General features: G+C 44.0%; 3 protein-coding genes across 4 annotated transcripts in view; all 3 read right to left on the reverse strand.

Annotated features, from left to right (window-relative positions):
• Positions 1-16,090, reverse strand: part of LOC110490368 (carbohydrate sulfotransferase 11) — a 65,469-nt gene that overhangs the window by 7,923 nt on the left and 41,456 nt on the right. For both annotated transcript variants that reach the window (XM_021563718.2, XM_021563717.2), the window contains exon 3: positions 2,069-2,298. In XM_021563718.2, the coding sequence (XP_021419393.1) occupies positions 2,069-2,298 (230 nt within the window). The remainder of the gene's footprint in view (positions 1-2,068; positions 2,299-16,090) is intronic.
• LOC110490364 (E3 ubiquitin-protein ligase TRIM21) lies at positions 7,322-11,605 on the reverse strand. Its single transcript, XM_021563713.2, has 2 exons — positions 11,267-11,605; positions 7,322-11,005 (listed from the first exon to the last, which is right to left on the reverse strand). The coding sequence occupies exon 2, from the start codon at positions 11,001-11,003 to the stop codon at positions 9,330-9,332; it is 1,674 nt and encodes a 557-aa protein (XP_021419388.2). The 5' UTR covers positions 11,004-11,005; positions 11,267-11,605; the 3' UTR covers positions 7,322-9,329.
• Positions 13,317-15,722, reverse strand: LOC110490367 (E3 ubiquitin-protein ligase TRIM39). The gene is made up of 2 exons (XM_021563716.2): positions 15,523-15,722; positions 13,317-15,324 (listed from the first exon to the last, which is right to left on the reverse strand). The coding sequence occupies exon 2, from the start codon at positions 15,320-15,322 to the stop codon at positions 13,685-13,687; it is 1,638 nt and encodes a 545-aa protein (XP_021419391.2). The 5' UTR covers positions 15,323-15,324; positions 15,523-15,722; the 3' UTR covers positions 13,317-13,684.

The raw sequence follows: 16,090 nt of genomic DNA on the forward strand, positions 1-16,090 counted from the left end.
GGACCATTCTGGAAGAAAACCTGATGGAGTCTGCAAAAGACCTGAGACTGGGACGGAGATTTGTCTTCCAACAAGACAATGATCCAAAACATAAAGCAAAATCTACAATGGAATGATTCAAAAATAAACATATCCAGGTGTTAGAATGGCCAAGTCAAAGTCCAGACCTGAATCCAATCGAAAATCTGTGGAAAGAACTGAAAACTGCTGTTCACAAATGCTCTCCATCCAACCTCACTGAGCTCGAGCTGTTTTGCAAGGAGGAATGGGAAAAAATGTCAGTCTCTCGATGTGCAAAACTGATAGAGACATACCCCAAGCGACTTACAGCTGTAATCGCAGCAAAAGGTGGCGCTACAAAGTATTAACTTAAGGGGGCTGAATAATTTTGCACGCCCAATTTTTCAGTTTTTGATTTGTTAAAAAAGTTTGAAATATCCAATAAATGTCGTTCCACTTTATGATTGTGTCCCACTTGTTGTTGATTCTTCACAAAAAAATACAGTTTTATATCTTTATGTTTGAAGCCTGAAATGTGGCAAAAGGTTGCAAAGTTCAAGGGGGCCGAATACTTTCGCAAGGCACTGTATAAACACTGACTATACAAATATTGAGAACACCTGATCTTTCCATGACAGACTGACCAGGTGAATCCAGGTGAAATCTATGATCCCTTGGTGATGTCACTTGTTAAACTCTTTGGGCTAGGGGGCAGTATTTTGACATCTGGATGAAATGCGTGCCCAAAGTAAACTGCCTGTTACTCAGGCCCAGAAGCTAAGATATACAAATTTGGATAGAAAACACTCTAAAGTTTCTAAAACTGTTAAAATAATGTATGTGAGTATAACAGAACTGATTTGGCAGGCAAAAACCCGAGGACAAACCATCCAGAAAAAAAAGGACTGAGCTACCACTGTTTCCAATGGCTTTCATGCTTAATATGAAGGGAAAACCTCCCAGATTGCAGTTCCTAGGGCTTCCACTAGATGTCAACAGTCTTTAGAAAGAGTTTCAGGCTTGTTTTTGGAAAAATGAACTAGAATTTGTAGCTTTTCTAAGTGGCTCCCATTTTGCCTGTAGTGTTTTCATGCGTGTGGATGAGAGCGCGTTCTTTGTTGTTTATCTCCGGTAAAGACAATAACGATTCTACGTCTTAAATGTCATCGTTTATTTACGTATTAGAGTACCTGAGGTTTGATTTATAAACATTGTTTGACTTGTTTATGGAAGTTTATTGATAACGTTTGGGATTCATTTTGTATGCATTTTGAAGGAGGGAAACCGGTGGATTATTGAATGAAGCGCTCCAGCTAAACTGAGGTTTTGGGGATATAAAGAATAACTTTATCGAACAAAAGGACCATTTGTGATGTAGCCGGGACCTGGATTAGTAAGAAGTTACGCTTTTTTCTGATGTATGACACTTGTATTTTCATGAATGTTAAATATTACTATTTCTGTAATTTGAATTTTGCGCTCTCGATGTTGTCGCCTGCGCCAGACAGGTTAAAGAAGGATTTCTAAGCCTTGAGACCATTGAGACATGGATTGTGTATGTGTGCCATCCAGAGGGTGAATGGGCAAGACAAAATATGTAAGTGCATTTGAACGGGGTACGGTAGTAGATGCCAGGCGCACCGGTTTGTGTCAAGAACTGCAATGCTTCTGGGTTTTTCACGCTCAACAGTTTCCCGTGTGTATCAAGAATGGTCCACCACCTAAAGGACATCCAGCCAACTTGACACAACTGTTGGAAGCATTGGAGTCAACATGGGCCAGCATCCCTGTGGAACGCTTTCGACACCTTGTAGAGTCCATGACCCAACGAATTGAGGCTGTTCTGAGGGCAAAAGGGCTGGATGCAACTCAATATTAGGAAGGTGTTCTGTGTGTTTTGTGTTCTTTGTGTAATGTTTTGTGACAGCGTAGTCATATCAGTAGTAGTATTATAAAATTAAACAACATTATCGACTATTCAGCTTTCATCGTTTATTTATTGTTTCCCTTTCAGAAAATGTGTCTTGCATGTTCTCAAATCTTAATAGTAGTTTCCTATGCTGCTGACCTGTACTTGCCGCGTCCCGTGAGGACCATCATGACACGTTTCCAGTTGCTGCAGGCCACCTTGGGGACATAGCAGTAGATGAGCTCATGCTCCTCATCCACCACCAGGTGTTTGAGGTCACCGGGGGTCAGGACCCGGCGCTTGCGGCTGGATGCACTCTGGGCCCGACATGACTCAGCTACATGGTCTCTCCTGGCCTGGTGGAGGATGGCGGCACTGGAAAACTCAGACTGGGGGAGAGAGAGAGAGAGATTCATCTTCTGGAATACAAATGATGATCTATGGGGAGCTGACTAATACAATATGCATAGCATCTCATTTCATTTGACAGTAGCTCACTTGACCCACACATTAACATTTCAGAGTGAAGTAAGAAGGATGGGGGAAGAAGGGAGGGAATAATGGAAAGAGGAGAGGAGGAAGTGAGGGATGGATGTTCTTGATCTAAAGAGCAGGAATGTTTTCTTAGAGCTGGTGATTATTTTTGTTCTGTACCCTGAATAACCCTTTCAGGGAATTCCCTTGTTTCCCCGGGGACTCTAAATCGATCAGACCGTGCACGTGCACACACAGCACGACAGCCAGTCAGTGCCACAGCTGTATGCCATACCAGAGAGTAGAGAATAGGGCTAGGCCTTTGAGGAAGGTTGATAAAATAACTAATGTCTGGGACCACCTCCGTGCTCTCAGCACTTAACCAAACTAAAAGCCTTGTGTTAGTACTTGAACCCCTCCATTAACCATTTATCAAGTGACACGCATATACAGTATATGGCATCTGAGTAAATGTGAAGAAATTATGCTTGCACAACTAAATATAACTGTGTGACAGGTTCTGCCAGTTAAGATCAATTAGCCATTGAAGAGATCATGTGTATAGCACAGCGATGGGAAATATGATCAAACAAAAAGCTCAAAAGAGCAGATGCAGTGGGGTTATGGTAGTTACACTTCATGTCACAGTCTATTACCCTTTAAGTAAAGCCCATTCCCTTTAAGAGGTCATCAGAGACTGATGGTCATGGGTGACAGAAACATCAACTCTGAGATATTACTACTACTGCTGTTATGGTCCCACGGGTGAAGTCTATTTTGCATCTTAATACCTACATAGTGCACTACTTTTGACCAGGCCCTGGGCCCCAAAAGAGTGCACTATAGGAAATAGGGTGCTATTTCAGACACAACCTTTGTCTCTATCTGAGTTCCTGTCCAAAACACAGGCATGGACAGGTACTGTACTGTGTGTTTACATTCTATAGTAGAGTAGTTGGAAGGCTGTGGTGGAGTTCCTTCGTATTCAGGAACCTTGGATGAAGAGTGAGCTACAGCCGTACACAGCAGAGAGACAGGACTGAGCTACAGCCATACACAGCAGAGAGACAGGACTGAGCCACAGCCATACACAGCAGAGAGACAGGACTGAGCTACAGCCATACACATCAGAGAGACAGGACTGAGCTACAGCCATAAACAGCAGAGAGACAGGACTGAGCTACAGCCATACACAGCAGAGAGACAGGACTGAGCTACAGCCATACACAGCAGAGAGACAGGACTGAGCTACAGCCATACACAGCAGAGAGACAGGACTGAGCTACAGCCATACATAGCAGAGAGACAGGACTGAGCTACAGCCATACACATCAGAGAGACAGGACTGAGCTTTACCCATACACATCAGAGAGACAGGACTGAGCTACAGCCATACACAGCAGAGAGACAGGACTGAACTACAGCCCTACACAGCAGAGAGACAGGACTGAACTACAGCCGTACACAGCAGAGAGACAGGACTGAGCTACATCCATACACAGCAGAGAGACAGGACTGAACTACAGCCATACACAGCAGATAGACAGGACTGAACTAGTTTAACAAGGCATTCTACTGTATCTGTCTCTGTCATCTCTCTCCCCTCTCTCCCCTCTCTCCCCCCTCTCTCCCCTCTCTCCCCTCTCTCTACCATCTTCCTCTCCATCTCTCGACATGTCAACTTCACTTCTCCGCAAATTAGTTTGAGAGGCCCGAGAGACTGACTCAACAAACAAGTGATGCTAGATAATGAACGAGTCGGAAGGGAAAAAAGTGACACCCTCCTCCTCCTCTTCACCATCATCTTTTTTCTCCCCCTCTTTTTCTTTGTCTTATCTCCATTGTCATGCCACATCACATCAAAGCTGACTGGGAGGGAGAGACACTGTGAATACCAGCTCCTTGTTACGTGGAATGTTCAATTTTGCTCCTCGCAGGGCTATAAAGGCCCTCGATCACACTGAGCAGAACTTCATGGAGTGAAAGGACATCTCTCCATCTCTCTCAGTGGAGAACAAGTAGTATAATTAACAGAGTGACTGAGGAGAGAGAGAGAGAATCATGGCATGTCTCCCCCATCTTCCTGTCGTTTTATCTCCTCTCCTATCTGAGGAGCGAGGGGAGCTCTTGTGTGGTGTTAATGATGGGAGGACGAGGAGATGGAGAGATGGAAAAGGATATCAGAGATGTGTCTCTCCATAGAGACAGCCTACGGTGATGGAGGTCGGAGCTCACAGGCCCTAAGTGATTCTGCCATGCTGTTCCTATGGGAGAACAGACACTATCCAAGTCTGTCTCTGAGTCTCAACCTACAGCAACACACTGTTGGAGTAACAGCGCAGGCATTCGGTCTGCGTAATGGTAAGTACATGAGCACAGCGCTCCTCTCCTGCCTGTGGTAGAAAGAGTCCTCCTAGGCATCTGGATGAGCACAGCGCTCCTCTCCTGCCTGTGGTAGAAAGAGTCCTCCTAGGCATCTGGATGAGCACATCGCTCTTTGACGGTCTCTCCCTCTCTGTCGTCAAGTGGTTTCTCAAACCCTTGTATCAGATCAGCACTTCCTCTGTAACTCCAAAAAATTCCTCGTCGATTGAGAGTCCGTGTGTGTGATGTCTGTCGTCTCCAACAGCATCTCTTGTTCCATTCCCTCGGGGCGCGCTGTCAATCAAAAACGCCAGCCCGTCTGATAGCGTTCATAGTTCTCAGAGTAGTACAACTGACACAAAACCCTCCAACCACATTAGTGTGTTCGTGTGTGCATGTGTACTGTGTGTGTATGCAGCAACATTTCCAGTTAAAATCAGTATATCCCTCCCTGACTCCATAAGTGAATGTGCTAATATCAAGTCAAGCATGTCACATGTCCACACATCAAACTAGCCTTCGGTGATGAGCCACGAGACTATTTTTTTGTGTTCACAAAAGCGTTCTCTCCTGTAACTGCACTTTTGTCAGTGAAATGTGTGAGTAATAAGGAGCTATTAATATCTGCGTTTCCATGTTTCATTTCATAATTGACTTAACAGTCTTACTGAAGTTTGTTATGGTTATAATGTTGAACTATGCGATAGCTCCTCTTCTGCACAGCGCAGCTATAATAAATATCCCATTGCAGTTCTGCTGATGGTCGCAAACACTAACGACTAACTCTTTATAGGCACAGGTGAAGTACTGGAGGAGGGGAGGGAGAGACTAAAGGCTGGCGGCCTACATGAATACAGTTCAACTTGATTCACTCTGTTTTAGAGCAAATGTAGGATATGTGGGAGGGAGGGAGGGAGGGAGGGAGGGAGGGAGGGAGGGAGGGAGGGAGGGAGGGAGGGAGGGAGGGAGGGAAGGAGAAGACTAAGAGAAAGAGAGACTGGGACAGAGGGACAAAAAATGTATTAAAAAAGTGTAAAGGAAGCTATAAGATGTGCATCATTAACCCTGGTGAGCGGACTCTCCTGAGGAGGCAGCAGGGAGAGGAGAGCCAGAGGGCAGAAGGACCAGCATCCTCCTCTCTGGACTGGACTACTGTAATAAACCTGTACTACAGTAATGACAGGGACAGGAGACAGAAAGACAGACAGGTAGAGGGAAGGAAAGAGGGAGAAGGACAGACAGAGAAAGGAGAAAGGGCAGACAGACATAATTGTGGGCGGGACATCATCTGAATTCCAGTCTGAAATGAACAGAAACCTCCAGCTGTAAATCCTGCTCCTGAACACATATTACACCATACATCTGATGAAACTCGGAAATGGCTCCAACTTTGCAATTGTTCTACCTCTTCCGTGTGTGTGTTTCCATGTAGAGCCCCATACCAAAACAGGCTCCATGTACTTCATCTTCTTCAGACCACGGGTGCTTCAACCCACCCACGCCTTATTCTCTACTCTATACTGTATGTCACAACAATTACATTCAACAAACGTCTCCCTGAGGCATACATATAGCCTACTGTATGTACGCACCCTGCCAGTGTGTACATACAACAACAAAAAAGCACCATTCTGTACTAACTCATTTTTATTCAGACATTTGCAGGGAACACAAATAAATAAACAGGCTGATTCACTTCTGGATGGAAGTGTAGGTCTACTGAATGGATCAATACATCACTGAATGAGCTGCTTGACATCAAACTCCTTCAGTCAGAGTGTGTGTGTGTGTGTGTGTGTGTGTGTGTGTGTGTGTGTGTGTGTGTGTGTGTGTGTGTGTGTGTGTGTGTGTGTGTGTGTGTGTGTGTGTGTGTGTGTGTGTGTGTGTGTGTGTGTGTGTGTGTGTGTGTGTGTGTGTGTGTGTGTGTTTTCACCAATTCTCTCCTAATTCCCAGATAAGAAGCCCCTTGAGACTATTACATTTAATCTCACACAATAATACAACAATCTGGTTTTGCGACATTCACCAAGAGTGAAAAGAGCAGAAAATAGAAAACTATTTATTTTCCGACACAGCCGAGGAACTGCACAGCTGGCAAAGGCATTGTCTGAATTCCATTTTCAATTTTCTCATGCTCTTCTCCTAAATTGCATTTGAAAGCATCTAAAGCAACTGGGATAAACACTGTCAGCATGCTACAAGCTGTACATTTCCCAATGTCAAATTCTGCTGTGTCTGTGTGTGTGTGTGTGTGTGTGTGAGTGTGAGTGTGAGTGTGAGTGAGAGAGAGAGAGAGAGTTGCTCTCCGTCTCTCCACACTGGTCTACAACCAGCGATGTAGTGCAGCCGGTGTGTGGAGGAGTGACGCTCCCTCACTCACACTTTTTCTGAAAAATTTATTGTGATCAATTGTAAATAGATTATATTTAATTACGACTAAAATGTAATGAAAAACAAGATAATTACAAACCAAATAAAGATTTATTTGATGTCTTTGTGAGATTTTGATGGTTCAGATGGTTAGCTGAAGCTGAAAAGTCATAAAAGAAAATGTCATGTGCCAAAACTCAGAGCGCACCACTAGGCAGGATTTCTGCTTTAATTGAAACAAGAACGGACAAGTGTGTTAACACCATCTGCTCTAATTCACTCACAAAACAGTCATTCAAGAAGATCTACATTCATATTCCCATGAAACTCATTGAGATCCATCAAATGGCTGACTTGGAGATGCAGTTTGGACATTTCACCGGTTAAATGACTGACAATGATGGTGGCTTATTCCTAATTATATGTTTGAGGGTATTAAAAATTGAACATTTTCTAGAGGAAATATGAGTGGGTATAGGCAGACGTTGCAATTGGATGATGCATTTTATGCATCTTCTATACTGACAGGCTAATCAACTGTCTACATCTGTCGGTACAAACATTGAGGAAATGATGATGTCATTTACAAAAAACTGCTCCAGCACCACTGTCTACACACATGGACCTGCATCTCAAGACTGTCTCAAAGGCAGATGTAATTTACATCCTGTGAGTAACGGCAGCCATTTTGTGCCCATGCCCCCAGAATAGAAGCACTGCAGTTGGCAGGGTAACTGCTTTGCTGGCTAACACACTCAATCTCTCTCACTGCATTTATTATCAGTCTCTGTAGTCCATTTGGGCTCAAAACAATGTCCATCACACAGACTAAATATAGGCTAGGTAGAGGTCTGGGTGCTCAGACCAGTGCTGCTGCTACCGTCAATACACAGGCTTACAGACACACACAACAACACACAGTTATGTACAATACAATAGCTATATAAAGCAAGAGAACAGAACCTCTGTTTCACTGAATGACAACACCACAACCCAATCAGAACAACTTCCTGAATTCCCATCTCTGGATCTGTCCCTCCCTCCCTCCATCCCTATACGTTCCACTAGCCTGTTTCCACGGTGATTAAGATTCATTTGCAGGATTCCCAGGAAGGAATAATCCCTCACACGCCGTGTAACACAGAGGTGCTCCTGGCAGGAACGTAGGGAGAAAATGGAATCCAGTGTCTTTTTAAACTAACATGGGGCCTCATGCAAGACGAGGCCAAGAACCACGGACAAGCGAAGCACACACACACACACACACACACACACACACACACACACACACACACACACACACACACACACACACACACACACACACACACACACACACACACACACACACACACACACACACACACACACACACACACACACACACACACACACACACACACACACACACACACACACACACACACAAAACTAGATCCGCTACATCAGGGGTCCCAACTGGAAGAATTTGGCCCAAGGGTGGTTTTATTTGCACTCCCAAAGATTCGGAACAGAAAATGTATATACTATATACAGAGCCCTCAGTAATTGTTGGGACAGTGAAGCATTTCTTCTTATTTTGTCTCTATACTCCAAAAGTTTCTATTTGAACTCAAACTATTACTATATGGTTAAAGTAAAGATGTTCTGCTTTTATTTGAGGGTATTTGTGTACATACTGGTTTCACCATTTAGAAATGACAACACTTTTTATACAGGGTCCCCACATTTTAGGGGACCAAAAGTATTGTGACAAATTCACTTATATGTGTATTAGAGTAGTGAAAAGTTGAGTATTTGGTACCATATTCCTAGCACACAATGACAACATCAAACTTGTAACTCTACACATTTGTTAGATCCATTTGCTGTTTGTTTTGGTTGCGTTTCACACTATTTAGTACCAAATATAAATCATTTTGTAAATAATGTATTGTGTCATTTTGGAGCCACTTATAAAATAATAGAATAGTTAAAAATAAAAATAAACTTTTACCTTAATGTGGATGCTACCATTATGACAGATAATCCTGAATGAATTGTGAATAAGGATGAGTGAGAAAGTTAGACGCACAAAATGCTAACCTCCCATTATTGTAATAGTCAGAGGTTCGCATGTCTTGGAAGCATGATATTTGTGTGTCTGAAATATTGATTGTGATGTATGACAACAGATTATTACTATTTTAAATGTATTTATTTTACTGGCCAGTTAGATTTTCAGATTAAAACTCAGTCTGTCATTGACAGGAGAGATGATCAGAGGGGAAGAGTTTTCACCATCATCATTACTAGAGGGACTGAAGAATGGATATAGTTTCTCAGTGAAGGTGCAGCCAGTGAAAGAGTAGATATGAGACCTGGCCTCCACATCATAAAAGGAGACCTGACCCTCCTCATAATCCACAAACACCCCCACCTTCTGGGGCTTCTCTCTCAGTTGGAGCAGGACACTGGGGCTAGAAAGAGCCTTGTACTGTTCTCCATTCCTCAGCCAGACAGTCCAGTATCCATTCTTAGGGCTCAGTGTGATCTTCCCCTTCCTGTTAATGGACTCTCTGGCCACTCCTAAATCCCAGTCAGTCTTCCCCTTGACCATCACCTCAAAGTAGAATCTACCTGAGGAGAAGCCCTCCTTTCCTAAGACATTTACACTATTATCAAACCTCTTTGGGGTATTAGGACGATTTGTCTGTGTGTCTCCATATCTCACGTGTTTCCCATCCTCAGACAGGATGAGATTGGGATGTGCTGTATCAGGATCCAGAGTCACAGCTATGGCATACTGCTGTATCCTCTTCAACTCAGCAACAACACACAGATCAACACATAGACTTTTCATTAAACCCATAAGAGTCTCCTCCAGCTGAGACACAGCTCTCCTCATAGTCCCCAAACACAGATCACTGTCAACACTGATCCTAGACCAGTCCTTGGTGGGTAGAGGGGTGCAGAGGGATGGACAGCTCTGTAGGAGGTGGAGGTGGTCCTCGGTGTGTGAGAGTTGCTCCAGCTCAGTGCTTCTCCTCTTTAGCTCAGTGATTTCCTGCTCCAGATCTTTAATGAGCCCTTCAGCCTGCCTCTCTGCTGCTTTCCGCTTCTCCTCGATCACCTCAATGAGCTCAGTCTGGCTTCTCTCAATGGAGCGAACCAGAGCAGTGAAGACCTGTACACTGTCTGATATCTCCCTCTCTGCATCTTTCTGACTCAGATCTATTGAATGTTTGATCTCCTGAACCTTCTTCAGTCTCTCCTGGATCATCTGCTGCACTTCTGTTTCAGTCTTCCCCAGTTCAGCCTTCCTCTCTCCATACGCTTCCTCTAGAGGGACAGTGTCATGAGTCTTGTGGTCTGTCTCAGTACAGAATTGACACACACAAGTCTGGTCACTCCTACAGAACAGCTCTAGAGGTCTGTCGTGCTTCTTACACATCCTTTCTTCCAGGTTCTCCACAGGGTTGATCAGCTTGTGTCTCTTTAAGGCTGGGACTCTCTGATGAGGCTCCAGGTGAGTCTCACAGTAAGAGGTCTGACACACCAGACAGGACTTCAGGGCCTTGACCTTCATCCCAGTACAGATGTCACAGGACACTTCTACAATTATGTCAGGGCATTGGTCTGGGCTGCTGGTAGCTTTCACTTCAACTGTCTGCCTGAACTGAGCAGCCATCTCAGAAATGAAAGTATTGACAAACAGATCTGGTCTCTTATCAAAGGTTTTTTTACACATTGGACACTGGCACAGGTCACTGGTATCCCAGTATCCCCTGATACAGGACTTGCAGAAGTTGTGTCCACATGGAATAGAGACTGGCTCAGTGAACACATCCAGACAGATAGAACACAGGAACTGCTCTTCAGACAGGAGACTGCTGGAGGTGGTCATATCTAGACAGAGACCAAAGGTGAAACCATAAAACATTTAGTGGAATCAGTCAGCTCTTGATAGATTCAGCTTTAGAGTTGTCAATATTGTCTTACGTGATATTAACAAATCTTGATACATGATGTTACAACATAGATACATCTTATAACTGTAGGATAAAAAGTGTAACATACAGTAGAATCTGGACAAATAAGTCAATCTAGACGTTAAACACAGTAAAGCTTATCTTCAACTTAACTTTCCAGGTCAATCTCTCTACTCACCTGTATGTTTTCGTTGGATAATATCTCTGTCCTTCCTGTTTGTGGTGTCAACGGCTAGGAGAGTCAGAGTATAGTCTGAACGTATTGCTGTTTAATAGATTTCTGAAGTGCTGGAGAGTTTGGTCTCGTACACAATATACTGTGTCTCTACTTTAGTTTCAGTTCAGCAAGTTGACGCCAATAATGCTCCTCCCCACCAGATACTGCTGTGTGATTCTCTTCCTGGAACAGTTAACCCTTTACATGGCTGAAGATGGAACTGTTCATATTGATTAAAACAGTACTGAAAATAGCAGGACTAAAGTCAATACAGCTTTTACATTACTCTTCCTAGAATCACAATGTTTCAATCACTGCAGTCAACACACACACACACGCACGCACACACACCGTGTAGAGGACTGAGGGCAGTCTGTCTCTGAACCTCGCTGCTCTCCACTCCCACAGCCTAGCATTCACAGGCCACGCAGGCACCAATCACACATACACACACCCGCACCAAATCACCAGCTCCCATCATCAGACAGCCAGGAGAAAGCACAATACATTCTGCAGGAAGAAGTAACCTCTCTTCCTCATACTCATCTCACCTGTAACTCCCCCTCCTCTCCTCCCCCTCTCTCTGTATTATAGAACCAGGAACCACCTGACATGAACTCTGCTCTGTGGCCACACACACTATAAACCCTGACAAGGTTACTGTTTTATGGGGTAAAATCTTATTTTCCACAGAGGGCAGACCAGGCAGTATGAATTTTCCATGATGCCATTTATGAGGAGCAAGACCAGACAGAGAGCTGCCTGAAACCCTCTTACAGAGAAACAGTGTAACAAGGCTCCAGGTCAGTGAAATCCCATGAGAGGGTAGAGAGAAAATATGAAAGAGAGGGAAGAAAAGAGGAGAGTGAGAGTAGAGAGGGAGGAGAGGGACAGGGTGCTCTGTTGAAAGGGAGCAATGTCTATGGCAGCAGCACAACACAGGAAGTCTCCATCCACTGTCTCTGACCAGACAACACAGGAAGTCTCCATCCACTGTCTCTGACCAGACAACACAGGAAGTCTCCATCCACTGTCTCTGACCAGACAACACAGGAAGTCTCCATCCACTGTCTCTGACCAGACAACACAGGAAGTCTCCATCCACTGTCTCTGACCAGACAACACAGGAAGTCTCCATCCACTGTCTCTGACCAGACAACACAGGAAGTCTCCATCCACTGTCTCTGACCAGACAACACAGGAAGTCTCCATCCACTGTCTCTGACCAGACAACACAGGAAGTCTCCATCCACTGTCTCTGACCAGACAACACAGGAAGTCTCCATCCACTGTCTCTGACCAGACAACACAGGAAGTCTCCATCCACTGTCTCTGACCAGACAACACAGGAAGTCTCCATCCACTGTCTCTGACCAGACAACACAGGCACAGACTAGAAACTCATTGCAGGTTTTACAGGTTTTTAAAAACGTTTAATTCTACAGAGAAACATTTCTTTTAGGAACTTTCTTCTCATATTTTTAACCAACCACTCCATCTAACACACCGTTTTCACATAATATTACGTAGACACTGGTTTGGTGCTGGATATCATGAATAGGAGGTTGAAAAGTGGCAGAATTGCCCTTTAACCCTTTACATGGTTGAACTCCTTCTCTCTCAGGTGCTTATTTACATCTGTTTAGAGTTTGGATTGATGGCATAGCATGGGTTTGATGTCAACAATCAGATGTCCTGTCATATTTCTCTGTCTCTCTTTCATTCCTCTTCATTCATTCCCTCACTTATTATCTTACTCTATTCACAATGAATGTGCAGACGGACAATGTGCCATAACAGGTGACTATTTGTAAAGCATGAAAATGGATCTTTGATAATTGCGGTGACGAGACAACAAAACCCTGTAAACAGACCATTTCCATATGATATCAACATCAGACACCTCAGCTTACCTCCACTATTCCAAACTGATGTCATAGCCGTCACTATTGTAAACATCTGGGACAGCAGGACTAGTAGAAATAAAGCAAATTGTCAATATTCAACTGGATTTTAGTTTCATAAAGTCCTGAATGTGACTCCATGCACATCCCAGTTTATTATAGGTGGATCAGAGATATACAGTGCAAACAATACATGAGCTAAATTACAAACAAATTGCTTATATTATCTCACAATCAGAACCCATAAATGTAACTTCCAGATATGAATCATACCTTGTTATGAGCCTGGAGAGATGTTTCAATATCTTACAATGCTGCTGCATACCGTAGGCTACTCCTCATGTCTAACAGACTGATATGATGCTGTTGATAACAAACAACAACCACGTCTGTATTAATATTACAGTGAAATGTTCTCTCTGATGTAGGACCACAGATTAAATGTACATATCTTTGTAGATGTTCAAGTTAAAAGTCATTCTGTCTGATTGACAGGAGAGATGATCAGAGGGGCAGAGTTTTTACCACCATCATTAACATGGGGACTGAAGAATGGATATAGTTTCTCAGTGAAGGTGCGGCCAGTGAAAGAGTAGATATGAGACCTGGCCTCCACATCATAAAAGGAGATCTGACCCTCCTCATAATCCACAAACACCCCCACCTTCTGGGGCTTCTCTCTCAGGGAAAGCAAGACACTGGGTTTAGCACGAACGTTGTATTCTCCATTCCTCAGGCACAGAGCCCAGTGTCCATTCTTAGCGCTCAGTGTGATCTTCCCCTTCCTGTTGATGGACTCTCTGACCACTCCTAAAACCCAGTCAGTATTTAACTTAACCATCACCTCATAGTAGAATCTACCTGAGGAGAAGCCCTCCTTTCCCAAGATACAGAGACAGGTGGAAAACCTAACTGGCTTGTAAGGGAGATGTTGTTTTGTATCTCCATGTTTCACCCTTTTCCCGTCCTCAGACATGATGAGACCACGATGTGCTGTATCAGGGTCCAGAGTCACATCTACTGCATACTGCTGAATCCTCTTCAACTCAGCATCACACAACTTCTTCACTTCACTCAAAATAGTCTCCTCCACTTGAGACACAGCTCTCCTCACAGTCCCCACACACATATCACTGTGAACACTGATTCTAGACCAGTCCTTGGTGGGTGGAGGGGTGCAGAGGGATGGACAGCTCTGTAGGAGGTGGAGGTGGTCCTCAGTGTGTGAGAGCTGCTCCAGCTCAGTGCTTCTCCTCTGTAGCTCAGTGATTTCCTGCTCCAGGTCTTTAATGAGCCCTTCAGCCTGCCTCTCTGCTGCTTTCTGCTTCTCCTCAATCACCTCAATGAGCTCAGTTTGGCTTCTCTCAATGGAGCGAACCAGAGCAGTGAAGACCTGTACACTGTCTGATATCTCCCTCTCTGCATCTTTCTGACTCAGATCTACTGAATGTTTGATCTCCTGAACCTTCTTCAGTCTCTCCTGGATCATCTGCTGCACTTCTGTCTCAGTCTTCCCCAGTTCAGCCTTCCTCTCTCCATACGCTTCCTCTAGAGGGACAGTGTCATGAGTCTTGTGGTCTGTCTCAGTACAGAATTGACACACACATGTCTGGTCAGTCCTACAGAACAGCTCCAGGAGTCTGTCGTGCTTCTTACACATCCTTTCTTCCAGGTTCTCCACAGGGTTGATCAGCTTGTGTCTCTTCAAGGCTGGGACTCTCTGATGAGGCTCCAGGTGAGTTTCACAGTAAGAGGTCTGACACACCAGACAGGACTTCAGGGCCTTGACCTTCATCCCAGTACAGATGTCACAGGACACTTCTACAATTATGTCAGGGCATTGGTCTGGGCTGCTGGTAGCTTTCACTTCAACTGTCTGCCTGAACTGAGCAGCCATCTCAGAAATGAAAGTATTGACAAACAGATCTGGTCTCTTATCAAAGTTTTTTTTACACATTGGACACTGGCACAGGTCACTGGTATCCCAGTATCCACTGATACAGGCCTTGCAGTAGTTGTGTCCACATGGAATAGAGACCGGCTCAGTGAACACATCCAGACAGATAGAACACAGGAACTGCTCTTCAGACAGGAGACTGCTGGAGGTGGTCATATCTAGACAGAGACCAAAGGTGAAACCATAAAGCATTTTCTAGAATTCAGTTTAGGACAACATTAACCAATCATAGATGCTGTAACAATATAGATACAAGTCCTTTAAGTATGAATAGTTGAACATACTGTAGATAAAAGGAAAATAGAAGACAAACATGGTAAAGCATATATTAACTGTCCATAATGATTTCTATTCACCTGCATTCGTTTGTGGATAATGTCCTTTCTGTTTGTGGTGCCACAGATATAGGACTTTCAGCGTCTAGCTGTTTATAAAGTTTGTTCCCTGTCCTATCCAAAATAGTCTGTATGTCTCTCTACTTCAGTTTCGCTTCAGCAAAGTCATGTTGGGAGGCTCCTCCCCAACTGATACTGCTGTGTGCTTTTCACTTCCTGGATTAGAGTTAACCCTTTACATGGCTGTTGTCTGTATCTGATTAATTCATACCTATCGTTTTAATATTGTTACCCATTAAGTCACCACAGCTTCAACTCCTGTATTCCTTCAAGAATAGCGGTCAATGGATGACACTATGAATCACTAGTCTTCATTTTCTATAAAGAGGGTCAATGGAAATAAAGAGGACAACAAGCTGATGTTGCTGCCATCCAGAGAACAGAGTTTAAGCTGCAGGATCTCTTGAGCACTGGCAGGAAAAGGAGGAGCTGTGAGGAGTGTATTGTAGACTGTAGACTAGGATGAAATACAGTTATCAATCCGCCTAACATAACCAGTTCAAATATGGAGAGAGATGAGGGAGAGAGA

This window comes from Oncorhynchus mykiss, chromosome 15, assembly GCF_013265735.2.
Source record: "Oncorhynchus mykiss isolate Arlee chromosome 15, USDA_OmykA_1.1, whole genome shotgun sequence".
Taxonomy (NCBI): Eukaryota; Metazoa; Chordata; class Actinopteri; order Salmoniformes; family Salmonidae; genus Oncorhynchus; species Oncorhynchus mykiss.

Bases quoted from the DNA above. Each gene is read 5' to 3' on its own strand.
- LOC110490367 (XM_021563716.2), bottom strand. From the start codon at position 15,322: ATGACCACCTCCAGCAGTCTCCTGTCTGAAGAGCAGTTCCTGTGTTCT.
- LOC110490364 (XM_021563713.2), bottom strand. From the start codon at position 11,003: ATGACCACCTCCAGCAGTCTCCTGTCTGAAGAGCAGTTCCTGTGTTCT.